The following is a 15,511-nucleotide window of genomic DNA, read 5'->3' on the forward strand; positions in this document are numbered from 1 at the left end:
AAAGAAAAAAAAAGAAAAAAAAATCTATCTTGTCTGGTATTAATATTGCCATACTGATTTTATGTTGGTATCTATATTGTATCCTTTTCCCCATTCCTTATTATTTATCTTTTATTTTATTTTATTTTATTTATTTATTTATTTTGAGACAGAGTCTCACTCTGTCACCCAGGCTGGAGGGCAATGGCACAATCTCGGCTCACTACAGCCTGCACCTCCCAGGTTCAAGCAATTCTCCTGCCTCAGCCTCCCGAGTAGCTGGTATTACAGGCATGTGCCACCATGCCTGGTTATTTTTTTGTATTTTTTGTAGAGACAGGGTTTTGCAATGTTGGCCGGGCTGGTCTTAAACTCCTGACCTCAGGTGATCCACCCACCTCAGCCTCCCAAAGTACTGAGATTACGGGCGTGAGCCACTATGCCCAGCCGTTATTATTTACCCTTTTTAAAATTTTTGAGATGGAGTTTTGCTAGTTTTGTATTTTTAGTAGACATGGGGTTTCTCCATGTTGGTCAGGCTGCTCTTGAACCCCCGACCTCAAGTAATCTGCCCTCCTCGGCCTCCCAAAGTGCTGGGATTACAGACATGTGCCACTACACCCAGCCTATTTATCTTTTTTACAAGCCCACAACTAATATCATAATTCCTTTTTAAAATTTATTATTTTTAATTTACTTTCTTTAAAAATATTTTATATTAAAATTATTCTTAGAAGAGTTCATGTTAGTTTTCAAGTCACTGTAAGATTTTCTTTTTTTTGAGGCAGGGTTTTGCTCTGTCACCCAGGCTGGCGTGCAGTGGCGGCGATCCTGACTCATTACAGCTTCAGCCTCCTGGGCTTAAGTGATTCTACCACCTCAGCCCTGCCCCCAAGTAGCTGTTCTAAGTTTTCTTCCTTTGTGCCACCATGCCTGGGTAATTTTTGTATTTTTTGTAGCAATGGGATTTTGCCATGTTGCCCAGGCTGGTCTCAAACTCCTGGGCTCAAGGGATCACTTGACCTCTGAAAGTTCTGGGATTCTGAGTATGTGCCACTGTGCCCAGCTAAGGTTCCAGTTTCTTCACATCCTCACCAACACTTGGTTATAACAGTCTTTAAAATTTTTTTTTTTTTTTTTTGAGACGGAGTTTCACTCTTGCTACCCAGGCTGGAGTGCAATGGTGCGATCTCGGCTCACCGCAACCTCCGCCTCCCGGGTTCAGCCAATTCTCCTGCCTCAACCTCCTGAGTAGCTGGGATTACAGGCACGCGCCACCATGCCCAGCTAATGTTTTTTGTATTTTTAGTAGAGACGGGATTTCACCATGTTGACCAGGATGGTCTGGATCTCTTGACCTCGTGATCCACCCACCTCGGCCTCCCAAAGTGCTGGGATTACAGGCTTGAGCCACTAAAATTTTTTAAAATAATTTTTTCATATTCCCAGGTCACTATTATACTCTTAATTTTATTTATTCTAGTGGATTTGTTGTGGCATCTTCTTATTGTGCTTTTAATTTGTATTTTTCTAATGACTAAAGATGTTGAACATCTTTTCGTATGTTTATTTGTCATCCAGATATCTTCTTTGGTAATGTGACTGTTCAAATCTCTTGCGCATTCTGAAGTGGGTTGTTTGTCCTCTTCTTGAGTGATAAGAGTTTATATAGTCCTAGCTGGGCAAGGTGGCTCACACCTATAATCCTAGCACTCTGGGAGGCCAAGGCGGGTGAATCACCTGATGTCAGTAGTTCTAGACCAGCCTGGCCAACATAGTGAAACTCCATCTCTACTAAAAATACAAAAATTAGCCAGATGTGCTAGTGCACACCTGTACTTCCAGCTACTCAGGAGGCTGAGGCAGGAGAATCACTTGAACCCAGGAGGTGGAGGTTGCAGTGAGCCAAAATTAAACCACTGCACTCCAGCCTGGGTGACAGGGCAAGACTCCATCTCAAAAAAAAAAAAAAGCGTTTATATAGTCTGAATAGAAATAATCGATCAGATACATATTTTACAAATATTTTCTACTAGTCTGTGACTTGTGATGCTATTGCATTTTGTTTGTTTGTTTGTTTGGAGACACAGCCTCACTCTGTTGCCTAGGCTGGAGTGCAGTGGCATCATCATGGCTCACTGCACCCTCGACCTCTCGGGATCAAAGCAGCCTTCCAGTCTCAGCCTCCCAAGTAGCTGGAACTGCAGGTGTGTCCCACCCTGTTCAGCTAATTTTTGTATTTTTTATAGAGATTGGGTTTTGCCATGTTGCCCAGGCTGGTCTCAAACTCCTGACCTCAAGTAATCTGCCCTCCTTGGCCTCCCAAAGTTCCAGGATTACAGGCGTGAGCCACTGTGCCTGGCCAACAGAATATACTATTAATTGGTTTGATTACAGAATAATACCAATAATAATAACAGCAAGAACAGGCTGAGTGTAGTGGCTCATGCCTGTAATCCTAGCACTTTGGGAGGTCGAGGTGGGCAAGGAGTTCAAGACTAGCCTGGGCAACATGGTGAAGCCCTGCCTCTACTAAAATACAAAAAATTAGTTGGGCATGGTGTAGCACACCTGTAGTTCTATTTACTGGGGAGGCTGAGACATAAGAATTGCTTGAACCTGAGAGGCAGAGGTTGCAGTGAGCCGAGATTGTGCCACTGCACTCCAGCCTGGGCAACGAGTGAGTCTCTGTCTCCAAATAATAACGACGACAACAACAACAAATAGCTAATGCTTCTTCAGCACTTACTATATGCCAGGCAGTGTTCGAAGTGCTTTAAACGCATCTAAATACGAACCTATTTATTCAATATAACAATTACGTCTACTGTTATCTCCATTTTAAAGATAAGGAAACTGAGGTAAGAGAGGGTAAGCAACCTTCTCAGGGTTAGACAGCTAGCATTATTTTGCTTTATTTTTCTCTGTATCGTTCCAATTTTAGTAGATGTACTGCCGAATCGAGCACTGCTTTATTTTTAAATCCTCACTCTTCAGCTATCCTCATTGCCTTTCGGTTAGCAACGGTGACTTGAAAGTACAAACATTTCTTGAAATCCCCAGTAAACCCAAACCACATGCAACGGTGCATGTTTTTTGGAAATGATCACACACCACATCATATTCCAAGTGTTTAAGTGCAAATGGGCCTTGAGAGCATGTTGTATACATTTTGAAACAAATAAGCCTAGACTTTTTGTCTGCTCAGTTTGGAGAAACGGGAATAGCAATAAAATAATAAATCACGTATAAATGATGCAACACACTGAATAGTGTTTTGTAAAATAAGGTGAGGACGGCGCACACCTGAAGTCCCAGCTACTCAGAGGCTTAGGTGGGAGGATCACTGGAGTTCAGGAGTTCCAAGAGGCAGTGAGATATTGTGCCACTGCACTCCAGCCTAGGTGACAGAGTGAGACCCTGTCCCCCAACCCCTAAAAAAAACCCCAAGATGTTAAATAGCAAGGCAGCTTGAAAGTAAATAGTAAGTAAGTTCAGGATTTGAGAAAGAGGCAAGATGTTTTAAGTTTTCTTCCTTTGTTCAGAAGGAATCTCAGAGTTAAAGCTATGAAAAGGGACCAATCTAATTAGTAAAGAGTTTAAATAGGCTGGGTGTGTTGGCTCATGCCTGTAGTCCCAGCTACTTGGGAGGCTGAAGTGGGGGGATCACTCAAGCCTGGGAGGTTGAGGCTGCAGTGAACCATGATCACACCACTCCATTCTAGCCTGGATGAGAGTGGGACCCTGACTCAAAAGAAAAAAAAAAAAAGAGAGAGAGATTAAATGGTTTAAAAAGCGGGGTGAGCAGGGCACAGTGGTTCACGCCTGTAATCCCAGCACTTTGGGAAGCGGAGGCAGGCAGATCATGAGGTCAGAAGTTCGAGACCAGCCTGGTCAACATACTGAAAGCCCATCTCTACTAGAAATGCAAAAATTAGCTGGGTGTGGTGGCGGGTGCCTGTCATCCCAGCTACTCAGGAGGCTGAGGTGGAAGAATTGTTTGCACCTGGGAGGCGGAGGTTGCAAAGTTAGCAGAGATCATGCCACTGCACCGTAGCCTGGGCTGCAGTGCGAGACTACGTCTCAAAAAAAAGGGGGGGCGTGAGGAAAGTAGTTATTTGTTTGTAATGAACTAGTGTAGGGATCCCCAACCCCATGGAATTGGTCTGTGTTCTGTTAGGAACCAGACCGCACAGTAGGAGGTGAGCAGTGGGCCAGCTCAGCTTCATCTGTATTTACAGCTGCTCCCCATCACCTGCATTACCGCCTGGGCTCTGCCTCCTGTCAGATCAGCAGCACCATGAGATCCATTAGATTCTTTTTTTTCTTTAATTGCTGCTGCACAAATTAAGGCATTAAATTCTCAAAGGAATGTGAACCCTACTGTGAACTGCATACTCCCTGTGAGAATCTAATGCCTGATGATATCTGTCACTGTCTCCTGTCACCCCGAGATGAGACCATCTAGTTGCAGGAAAACAAGCTCAGGGCTCCCACTGATTCCTACATTATGGTGAACTGGATAATTATTTCATTATCTATTGCAGTATAATAATAATAGAAGTAAAGTGCGCAATAAATGTAATGCGCTTGAATCATCCCAAAACCACCCCCACAGCCGGGTCTGTGGAAAAATTGTCTGCTGGGTAGTGGCTCACGCCTGTAATCCCAGCCCTTTGGGAGGCCGAGGTGGGCGGATCACAAGGATAGGCATTCAAGACCAGCCTGACCAACATGGTGAAACCCTGTCTCTACTAAAAATACAAAAATTAGGCATGATGGTGGGCACCTGTAATCCCAGCTACCAGAGAGGCTGAAGCAGAAGAATCACTTGAACCCAGGAGGCGAATCACTTGAACCCAGGAGGCAAAGATTCAGTGAGCCGAGATCTCGCCACTGCACTCCAGTCTGGGCGACAGAGTGAGACTCTGTCTCAAAAAAAAGAAAAGAAAAAAAACATTGTCTTCCATGAAATCGGTCCCTGGTGCCAAAAAGATTGGGGACTGCTGAGCTAGTGGGTTCTGGAACTTTACCTCTTATGAGCAATGTAACCTCGGGCAAGTTACTTAACTTCTCTGAGTTACCCTATGAATTAAATCACTTCATACATTGAAGGCATTTGGCCCAGTGCCTGGTACATAGGAGATGCTGAATAAACATTCGCTATTTTTCATATAATCTTAACGTATAGTAAGATTATATGAAAAATAGTGAGCTAGTTCAATACAGCAACTGTGAAAAACTGGACTCTGAAGGTTGACAACCCCAGGTCCATTTCCAGGTCAATTCCTGGAAGCAATTTGCTGAACAAATAGCTTGCTGAAATAGGGAGGTTTTTAAAATAAGGTTTGAAACATGGTCCCTGCCCCACCCCTGCCCTGTCCCTGCCTCTGACAGGGAAACAACTATGGCTTTCCATGATTTGATTTATGGGGATTTTCCTTTCAGATGATTGAGTTTTCCACTAATCAATGCATTGGAAAATTGACCTGCTAGTCCTGGGTTTGAATTTTTACTTTTTTGTTTGTTTGTTTGTTTTGTTGAGACAGAGTCTCTCTCTGTCACCCAGGCTCGAAGAGTAGTTGTACAATCTCTGCTCATTGCAGACTCTGCCTCCTGGGTTCAAGAAATTCTTGTGGCTCAGCCTCCTAAGTAGGTGGGACTGCAGGCGTGAGCCACCTACACCTGGCTAATTTTTGTATTTTTAGTAGAGATGGGGTTTCTCCATGTTGACCAGGCTGGTCTCAAACTCTTGGCCTCAAGTGATCTGCCCACCTTGGCCTCCCAAAGTGCTGGGATTACAGGTGTAAATCACCCTGCCTGGCCTTTTTTTAAACTTTTTAAATAAATTAACCTTTTTTTTTTTTTTTTTTTCCTTTTTTTTTTTTTGTTGTTAGAAACAGGGCCTTGCTACGTGGACCAGGCTGGTTTCAAACTCCTGGCATCAAACAATCCTCCTGTCTAGGCCTCCCACAGCACTAGGATTACAGACATGAGCCATGGCACCCAGCCTTGACCCTGTGTTTGAAATCTGGCTCTGACACTTGCTAACTGTGTGTGACCTTGCGCAGGTCACTGAAACTTCCTGAGCCTTATGAGAATGAGGGAATAATATTAGGTAGTCGAGCAAGTTACTATAGGTAAAGAATTTCGAATAGAGCCTGGCACATGGCCTCAGTCTAATACCAGAGTCCCAGTCCATAACCACTGTGCCAACACTTGTAATAAATATATGTGGGAGGCAGGGAGGCAGGGAGGCTGGCTATGTGAGGCTACTTTATGTCAACTACACATTTTTTTTTTTTTTTTGAGACAGTCTTGCTCTGTCACTCAGGCTGAAGTGCAGTGGGGCAATCTCAGCTCACGGCAACCTCCGCCTCCCGGGTTGAAGTGATTCTCCTGCCTCAGCCTCCCAAGTAGCTGGGACTTCAGTTGTGCACCACCATGCCCAGCTAATTTTTGTATTTTTAGTAGAGATAGGGTTTCACCATGTTGGCCAGGATGGTCTCAAACTCCTGACCTCGTGATCTGCCCGCCTCAGCCTCCTAAAGTGCTGGGATTACAGGTGTGAGCCACCACACCCAGCCATGAATTTTATGTATATAATTTATATAAACTAAATGATGCCATCTGCTATTATTAGACTGAACAAATATTGTTACTTGGAACTCTCAGATATAGAATAGTTTTTTCTTGTTCAAATCCAAAATGTAAAATGTGACTATGAGTAATTGATAATGAACTTAACTGATAAGAAATTTCAGGACAGATTTTTCTTAAGTTTTCCTTTCAGTCTTATAGTGATTAAAGGGATGAAAAATTCCAACTATGCATGCCCTGTTCAGAGTGTCCAAGAAGAGCCAACCAACGGGGGCTACTGAAGCTCTCAAAGGCCAAACACACAAATGGCATTTTGAGTACAATTGGCCTGTCTGAACTCTGAAAAGGCGGGGCAGCGGGCCTACAGCTCCTGGAGTCCAGGGAGACCCAGAAATCTCACCCTGCCCCCTTCTCCTGTTGTGTTTGTCACAGCCTTGCCCCTCTTGCTCATCTTGAAAATGGAAAAGATGCTCGCAGGCTGCTTTCTGCTGATCCTCGGACAGATCCTCCTCCTCCCTGCCGAGGCCAGGGAGCGGTCACGTGGGAGGTCCGTCGCTAGAGGCAGACACGCTCGGACCCACCCGCAGACGGCCCTTCTGGGTGAGTGACGGCGCCCACCCCCAGAAGTGGGCAGGCGGGGGTGGCTAGGGGAGGGCTCAGGGACAGGGATTGGTGACTGTTGGAGAAGCTCTCCTTTCCCTGGGTCCTCACTGGATGTGCTGGGCCTGGGGTCCTCACTGGTGGTGAATGCATCCAGAGTTGAGGATGCACATGGGCTTTCAAAATAAACTTTTTTTGAAGCCTTCAATCGAATCTGAGGCTCATGACTTTTCTCCAATATTCAGGGCAAGATTTCTCATCTGAAAATATCCTTGTTGTTGGACCTATCTGGGCAAAGGTGTTATGAAAATTTTTTATTGGGTTTGCCCAGCTAGATCTGTTAATGCTTCCCTGCGTAGCAGCAGGGAAGAAAGAGCTGGCCCAGAAGAGTGGTGCGACATTGTGAGCTGAATCAAGTTATTGGAATGGAAAATGCCAGGGGTCAATTCATCTGATCCAGTGACCACGTTTCCTAGAGAAAGGAAATGTCATGAAGACGCACAGAATACACGTAAATCAGCTGATTCTAAACAAGGGCCTTGGTAAGCCTGGCATGTGCAGGCAATAGGAAGGCTGGGCAGTGCAAAGAGAATGAGTTTTGGCATTGACCTGGGTTCAAGTCCTGCCTCTGCTACTTTCCAGGTGTGTACACACAGGTGATATAACCTTCCTGAGGCTCAGTTTTAGCATCTGTAAAATGGAATGTTAATGCCAACCTTGGAACATTTCTGTGAGGAATAAATGAGGTAATATACATAAATTCTAGGTACACAGTAAGTGAAAGCTTTACAACAACTATCATTCTATGAAGTTCTCTGAAACTATATTTGACATGTGTAACTTTGGCTAGCCACTCGAATCTGACCCCTTACAAAGGCTGCTGAGAGAACTACCCGGTGACCTGGTAGCCTCAGCGGCATCTGAAATTACAATCAGGGACCACAGGAACCCAAAGAGCCGTGTTTTCAGAGGTCAGAATCTTTATTGATGCTAACTAAACGAGGACCCCAGGGATAGGCCTTCCAGGTTCCTGAAAGTCCTTGTTTCCACAGTGATATAAACAAGACTTTTGCAAATGTGAAAAGGACTGGGAAGTGTTTAGTATGTTAAGTGAGCATTTTAAAAAACAAATTCCAAGGTGTTAACACACACACACACACACACACACACACCCCTGAAGATGCCTGATTTCTTTCTTTTTTTTGTTTGTTTGTTTGTTTGTTTTTCTTAGAGACTGTCTTGCTCTGTTCCCAGGCTGGAGTGCAGTGGCACAAACTCGACTCATTGCAACCTCCTCCTCCAGGGTTTAAGTGATTCTCCCACCACAGCCTCTTGAGTAGCTGGGATTACAGGGGCAGGACAACATGCTCAGCTAATTTTTGTATTTTTAGTAGAGATGGGGTTTGGCCATGTTGGCCAGGCTGGTCTCAAACTCTTGGCCTCAAGTGATCCACCTGCCTCAACCTCCCAAAGTGCCAGGATTACAGACATGAGCCATTACACCTGGCCAAGATACCTGATTTCTAGATCATCAGCAGTGACTGCGCAGTTGGGTTTCTGATGGGGCTGGCCTCAGGAAAAGCCACAACACACTTACCTGGAAAAGCACACTGCTTTTTTGGGCTCCAAGTCTCTCTCCCTCCATTCCTCCCTCTGATGCACACACACAGAATCACATCACCCCCGCCTTCCCTGGTTGTCAGCATTCACTGTCATCCCCCTTTGCCTAGAAGCCCATTTTGCTAAAGGCATCAATCCTGCATCCAGCATTGATTCCTTCTTATTTTTCAAGAGAATGTGTCAGGGAAAATGAGGAGGATGGGACACAGCCTCTTTCCCACCCCAAGATTAGAAGTGGTGCCAGATGGAGTGGCTCATGCCTGTAATCCCAGCACTTTGGGAGGAGGCTGAGGTGTGTGGATCATTTGAGGTTGGGAGTTCAAGACCAGCCTGATCAACATGGAGAAACCCCATCTCTACTAAAAATACAAAATTAGCTGGGTGTGGTGGTGCATGCCTGTAATCCCAGTTACTCAGGAGGCTGAGGTGGGAGAATTGCTTGAACCCAGGAGGTGGAGGTTTTGGTGAGCTGAGATTGTGCCATTGCACTCCAGCCTGGGCAACAAGGGTGAAACTCCATCTCAAAAGAAAAAAAAAAAAGACTGGAAGTGGGCGTGGGTGTTTTTACTCCATGAGCTGTGCAAGTGGCTGCTCCCAGAAATGCCAGAGGGCTGCTTGGCTATGAAAATGGTGGAGTGACAGTCATGTAACCAGAAGGCCAACACTACAGCCGTGGCCTGCTTCTCAAGTGCAATCTGCTTTTGTTCTTATTTTGACCGGGAACAAAGACGGAAAAGCATGCTCATTGGTAGTCCTTTGCCCGAGGGTAGGACCTTCTCTTCATTCTTGGAATAATGCAGTGCTTTGTGTTTTATGCATGTTTGCTTCTCTTGGCTTTTTGGCTATTTGTTCAGAATATGGCGCAGGCCATGCTTCATTTTTTAGTGGCAAATCATTTTTGTAGTTATGGCATCCACCGGCATGATGGGTTTTTACTGGTTATTTGCTTGCAAGTATGTTCCTGAAAGTTTAACAGAGTAGAAACAGCAGAATTGTTTCTTAGATTAATTTTTTATTTGAACTTTCTGAGTTTTAAAAATGTTTATCTTTTATGTTTAAATTCAATTCAGAGTCTCAGTAACAACCTGAGCCAGTTTGAAAAAATAATGCATGTGTTTATCCACCCATCCTGTGAACATCTGTAGGCTGTTCACTCGGCAGCCTGTCATGTCTGTCCAGATGGGCTTATCTCTTACCTCATTCGTTTATCTGGAATTTCCACGCTGTGCCAGACGCTGGTTGGGGGGTGGTAGTATTATTTAAGATGCATGGACATCATCAGGAGATGCACAGCGTAGTGGAAGAGGCAGGCGTGAGAAAAGATCATTAATTTGGTCGAATTGGTTTACAAAAGTAGAGGCATAGCTACATCATAGCTCAACTCTGCCTGCTGAGCAGGCTTGGTATAAGGCAGTGGTTCTCAAGCTTTGGTCTCAGGATCCTTCCTTTTACACTGAAAATTATTTTTATTTTATTTTATTTTAAGACAAGGTCTCACTTTGTCTCCCAGGCTGGCATGCAGTGGCATGATTATGGCTCACTGCAGCCTTGACCTCCTGGGCTCAAGCAATCCTCAACCTCAGCATCTCAAATAGCTGGGATTACAGGCACATGCCACCACACCTGGCTAATTTTTGTATTTTTTGTAGAGACAGGGTTTCGCCATGTTGTCCATGCTGGTCTCGAACTCCTGGGCTCAAATGATCCTCCCCTCTCAGCCTTCCACAATGCTGGGGTTCTAGGCGTGAGCCACTGTGCCCAGCCAAAAATGATTAAGGATCCCAAAGAACTTGTGTTTGTTTGTTTTTTAAGAATCCTGAGGACAATCAAGGGAGCTTTTGTTTATGTGGGTTAGATCTATTGGTTCCTACTTGATCAGAAATTTAAAAATAACAATAATAAAATCAGAATGTGTTAACAAATTATATGTGTATAGAAAACTATATTTCCTGGCCAGGTGCAGTGGCTCATGTCTGTCATTCCGGTACTTTGGGAGGCCGAGGTGGGAGGATCACTTGAGCCCAGGAGTTTGAGACCAGTCTGGGCAACACAGGGATACCTTGCCTCTATAAAAAATAAAAAAATTAGGCTGGGTGTGGTGGCTCACACCTGTAATCCCAGCACTTTGGAAGGCCGGGGCGGGTGGATCACCTGAGGTCAGGAGTTTGAGACCAGCCTGGCCAATGTGGTAAAACCCCATCTCTACTAATAATACAAAAAACAGCTGGGCGTAGTGGTGCATGCCTGTAATCCCAGCTACTCCAGAAACTGAGGCAGGAGAATTGCTTGAATCCAGGAGGCAGAGGCTGCAGGGAGCTGAAATCATACCACTTGCACTCCAGCCTGGGCAACAAGAGCAAAACTCTGTTTCAAAAAAAAAAAAGAAAGGAAAAAAAATTTAGCTGGCTGTGGTGGTGCACACCTGCAGTCCCCAGCTACTTGAGATGCTTAGGCTGCAGGATCACTTGTCCCCCAGAGGCTGAGGCTACATGAATGAGCCATGATCGTGCCACTGCACTCCGGCCTGGGTGACAGACTAAGACCCTGTCTCACACACACACACACAAAAAAGAATAGTGGCACTGTTTTACAGTTTTGAAAATTTTTTGAATGTCTGGCTTAATAGAAGACAGCTGGACTGTTATTTCTTGACCATTCAATCTGTCATGAAATGTTTTGGTTAGATTATATGAAAATGGCCTTGCGTGGATATGTAGTTGGAAAAAGGAAGAGTATTTTAATAGCCTTTTCATATAATTGTAAATGTTCTTTGATACTACACCAAAACTTGACAGCGTAGTTTCTTAAAGGTTAGTGGCAATGTGGAATCTAAAACCAGATCAATCAACTTTTTGTTCTCTATATACTCACAAGAGAATGACAGTATGAAAGGCAAACATTCATGTTATTATGAAAATAGTTCTGACCTCATGGATCCTCTGAAAAGGTCTCAGGGACCCCTAGGATTCCCCAAACCACTCTTAAGAATGGCTGGTTCAAGGGAATTGTTCCCAGTGAAAGTCATGGTCATGGAGAACCCCCTGGGACAGCAGGCGGCAGAAGCGTGAGGATGGAGTGTGGCCGTGGGGCTCCAATGTGGCCGGCACTGGGTCTGCCAGGCAGGTGATCTGAGCTGGAGATAAGCCAGGACTCATTTAGGACCTAGAGGGCTTCAAGGAAGATTTTGAGCTTCCTTTTGCAGGGGTGGGAGCCGTGGAGGACTTTAAGCAGGCAACAGTGTGTGTCACTTTGTCTTTGTACCGACTGTATTCTCTGGACAGCCCCGACCTTCCTGGGTTGTGGCAAAGGGCAGGGATCTAACTAGCAGGCTGCAACAGGAGAAGGAATGAGCACCTGCTGTAACTCAAAGGCCCCTCCAGGGGACAACGCTGGCAGGTAGAGTCAGAGAAGCTGGGTGTGCTGTACCCAGAACCCTTTGGACTTCAGATTCTTCCCCTTGCCCAGCCTTGTGGGTGGTACCCATCCCTTTCCACTCTCCTGCCTAGGTCCTCCTCCAGGGGGTGCTAACTGGGAGGCATACCACCCACGGCTAATGGCTGCTTGCTTCATTTGTGCACACTTTTCCTCTTTGTTACACCGCTGTCCTCTGAGGGGTTGGACCTGTCTCCAGGATGAACCAGTGGGGTATATCAGCCTTTTTGGAAATCTTATCCTCATTGCCCAAACTCCCACTGTATTTCTTTTTTTTTTTTTTTTTTGAGACGGAGTCTTGCTTTGTTGCAGTGGGGAGATCTCAGCTCACTGTAACCTCCACCTCCCAGGTTCAAGCGATTCTCCTGCCTCAGCCTCCGGAGTAGCTGGGATTACAGGCACATGCCACCACACCCGGCTAATTTTTGTATTTTTAGTAGAGACGGGGTTTCACCATGTTGGCCAGGATGGTCTCAATCTCTTGACTTCGTGATCTGCCTGCCTCAGCCTCCCAAAGTGGTGGGATTACAGGCGTGAGCCACCGTGCCTGGTCCCTACTGTATTCTTGACTCCCCCAACTCCACAATCTACGCTACAGTCACCAGCTCGTGGTCCCCAGTGGTGGTCTGTCTTATGAGGGCTTGTTACATGTGCATCCTTTTCTAAATTTACCAACCTGGCTCATTTTATTTCTGCTAACTAACCTCGAAATCTTTTTCTTTCCCTATTATAGATTCCCCTTTGGATCAATACTAGCCGCTCACAAGTTATGTTTGTGTTTTAAGAGAGCATTTTGTGGCAATGTGGCATAAATTCTAGAAGTGGAAGGCAAAGATTTAAAAGGAAGTTGGCCCTGCAGTCTGGTGAGGGGATAGTAGGTCCTGAGCTCCCTTCCACCCCACCCCACCACACACACTGCTGGAAGAATTCCAGAGGCGTTCCAGGGTAGACACCACAGAATTCAGTAAATTTACGCATGTTTACCCATAACTGCTAATTTACTACTTAAAAGCTAATGAAGAAAATCTAAGAATTCACTTTTTTTTTTTTTAAGCCAGGGTCTTATTCTGTTGCCCAGGCTGGAGTGCAGTGACACTGTCGTAGTTCGCGGCAGCCTTGGCATAAGCAATCCTCCCAACCCAGCTCCCCAAGTAACTGGAACTACAGCCATGCACTACCACACCCAACTAATTAATGTTTTTGTAGAGACAGGGTCTTGCAATGTTGCACAGACCGGTTTCAAACTCCTGGCCTCATGTAGCCCTCCTCCTTGGTCTCCTAAAGTGTTGGGATTACAAGTGTGAGCCATTGCTTCTGGCAGAATTCACCTTACACAGCCCCAAATTCTGCTCTTGGGGAATCACAGTGTATTAGGAGGCACTTATTTTCATTTTTTTATATATCTCTAAACCTGACATCAAAATATTCATAAAATTGTGATACGTTTCATATAAAAAGAGCTGAAACTTCCTAAGTGAGCAATGTGAAGTTGTTGGATGCCTGGAGAATTAAATGTAAGCATGGCCTGCTCTGTGTTGCTAATGGAAATTTTCACCTAGGTTGATATTAACTTTTTTCTTTTTTTTTGGATAGAGTCTTGCTCTGTCGCCCAGGTTGGAGTGCAGTGGTATGATCTTGGCTCACTACAACCTCTGCCTCCTGAATTCAAGTGATTCTCCTGTCTGGCCTCCCAAGTAGCTGGGACTACAGGCACATGCCACCATACCTGCCTAATTTTTGTATTTTTAGTAGAGACGGGGTTTCACTGTGTTGGCCAGGCTGGTTTGGAACTCCTCACCTCATGTGATCTGCCCACCTAGGCCTTCCAAAATGCTCGGATTACAGGCATGAGCCACCGTGCCTGGCCCTAACCTACATTTTTAAGGCTTACCTGCCACCCAATGGATTTCTACATTCCAAAATAATACTTTTAATTGACATTTGTTGGCCTCCTCTGTGAAGGAGGAAAAGCAGATGCCAGAAGCCATGAGAGTCTCTGGCTGTCTGACCCATTGAAGCTTACATTTCCTGAAGCCATTTTGCCATGATTAAAATTTTTGTCTCCTTCTCTTGAGCTCTCCAGAGCTTTGTCCATCCTATTCCTTCTATCTGGAATATCCTTCTCCAGGCAAGACTCATTTTCAGCCAGGGCCAGGTCAAATGCTGACTCCTCCCTCTCCCAGCCAGGCAAGACCTCCTTTGAGGGGTCACACACACTACAGGTCCTCTGCCAAAGTGCCCGCCCTGTCTGCTTTACCTTCCACGGGGTCATAGTGATACCTACCACAGAGGGATTCACGTTAGGTTTTTTTTGCACTTGTCTCATTTTACTATTAGTAGACTATAAATCTCTTCAAGACAGGGACTGGATATTTTCCGTTTCTCATAGCACCTATGAAAGGCAACTCTCATTCACTGAGCCCATACTGTGAGCTGGGAGGTGTTATCTTACCTAATCCACAGCAGGAGCAAACACTGCAAGGTAATTATTGTTCTATTCTATTTTCAGACAAGGAAGCTGAGGCTCAGGTAGTTTAAGCAGTTTGGGCAAACTTGTCAAGACTTCTGCAAAACTAGACAGAAAAGGTGCTCAACCCCTAGCCCCTTAATGAAAGGATGCGTGGCTTAGGGACAGATATGCCTTGGAGCAAAGAGAAAGGCAGCCATACTCTTGAATGTACTATTTTATCAGATGAGTAATTAGAAGACAAAACTGATTAAAAAAAAATGAAGGAGGTTGAAGTCAATGATCTCTCAGGTCTCATCTAGGAGGTGGTAATGTCACTAATTCCTCTGACACCCCTTCTGTGTGGGAACCCTGATGAAATCTGCAGCTTTTCCTCACTCTCTCCAGGTAGGAAAGCCCAGGAAGAACCATATTCTGGAAGCTAAGGAAGGAGAAGTTTTGAGACACAGGGTGGTTAGTAGGATCAAGCAGGACAGCAGGACAGCAAGATGGGGCAGTGGGATCGGGCAGTGAAGCAGGGCTGGGCAGTGGAATCGGGCAGTGAAGCAGGGCTGGGCAGTGGGATTGGGCAACACGGCAGGGCTGGGCAGTGGGATCGGGCAACACGGCAGGGCTGGGCAGTGGGATCGGGCAACACGGCAGGGCTGGGCAGTGGGATCGGGCAACACGGCAGGGCTGGGCAGTGGGATCAGGCAGTGAAGCAGGGCTGGGCAGTGGGATCAGGCAGTGAAGCAGGGCTGGGCAGTGGGAGCAGACAGTGAAGCAGGGCTGGGCAGTGGGCTCGGGCAGTGAAGCAGGGCTGGGCAGTGGGAT

The 15,511-nt window shown here is 45.6% G+C and overlaps 1 protein-coding gene across 5 annotated transcripts in view; it reads left to right on the top strand.

Annotated features, from left to right (window-relative positions):
- Nucleotides 1–15,511, top strand: part of MATN2 (matrilin 2) — a 177,833-nt gene that overhangs the window by 11,768 nt on the left and 150,554 nt on the right. For all 5 annotated transcript variants that reach the window (XM_017504986.2, XM_017504984.2, XM_017504988.2 and 2 more), the window contains exon 2: nucleotides 7,012–7,179. In XM_017504986.2, coding sequence (XP_017360475.1) covers nucleotides 7,038–7,179 — 142 coding nt within the window. In that variant the 5' untranslated portion in view covers nucleotides 7,012–7,037. The remainder of the gene's footprint in view (nucleotides 1–7,011; nucleotides 7,180–15,511) is intronic.

Source organism: Cebus imitator, unplaced genomic scaffold (assembly GCF_001604975.1).
Source record: "Cebus imitator isolate Cc_AM_T3 unplaced genomic scaffold, Cebus_imitator-1.0 Scaffold331, whole genome shotgun sequence".
Classification (NCBI taxonomy): domain Eukaryota; kingdom Metazoa; phylum Chordata; class Mammalia; order Primates; family Cebidae; genus Cebus; species Cebus imitator.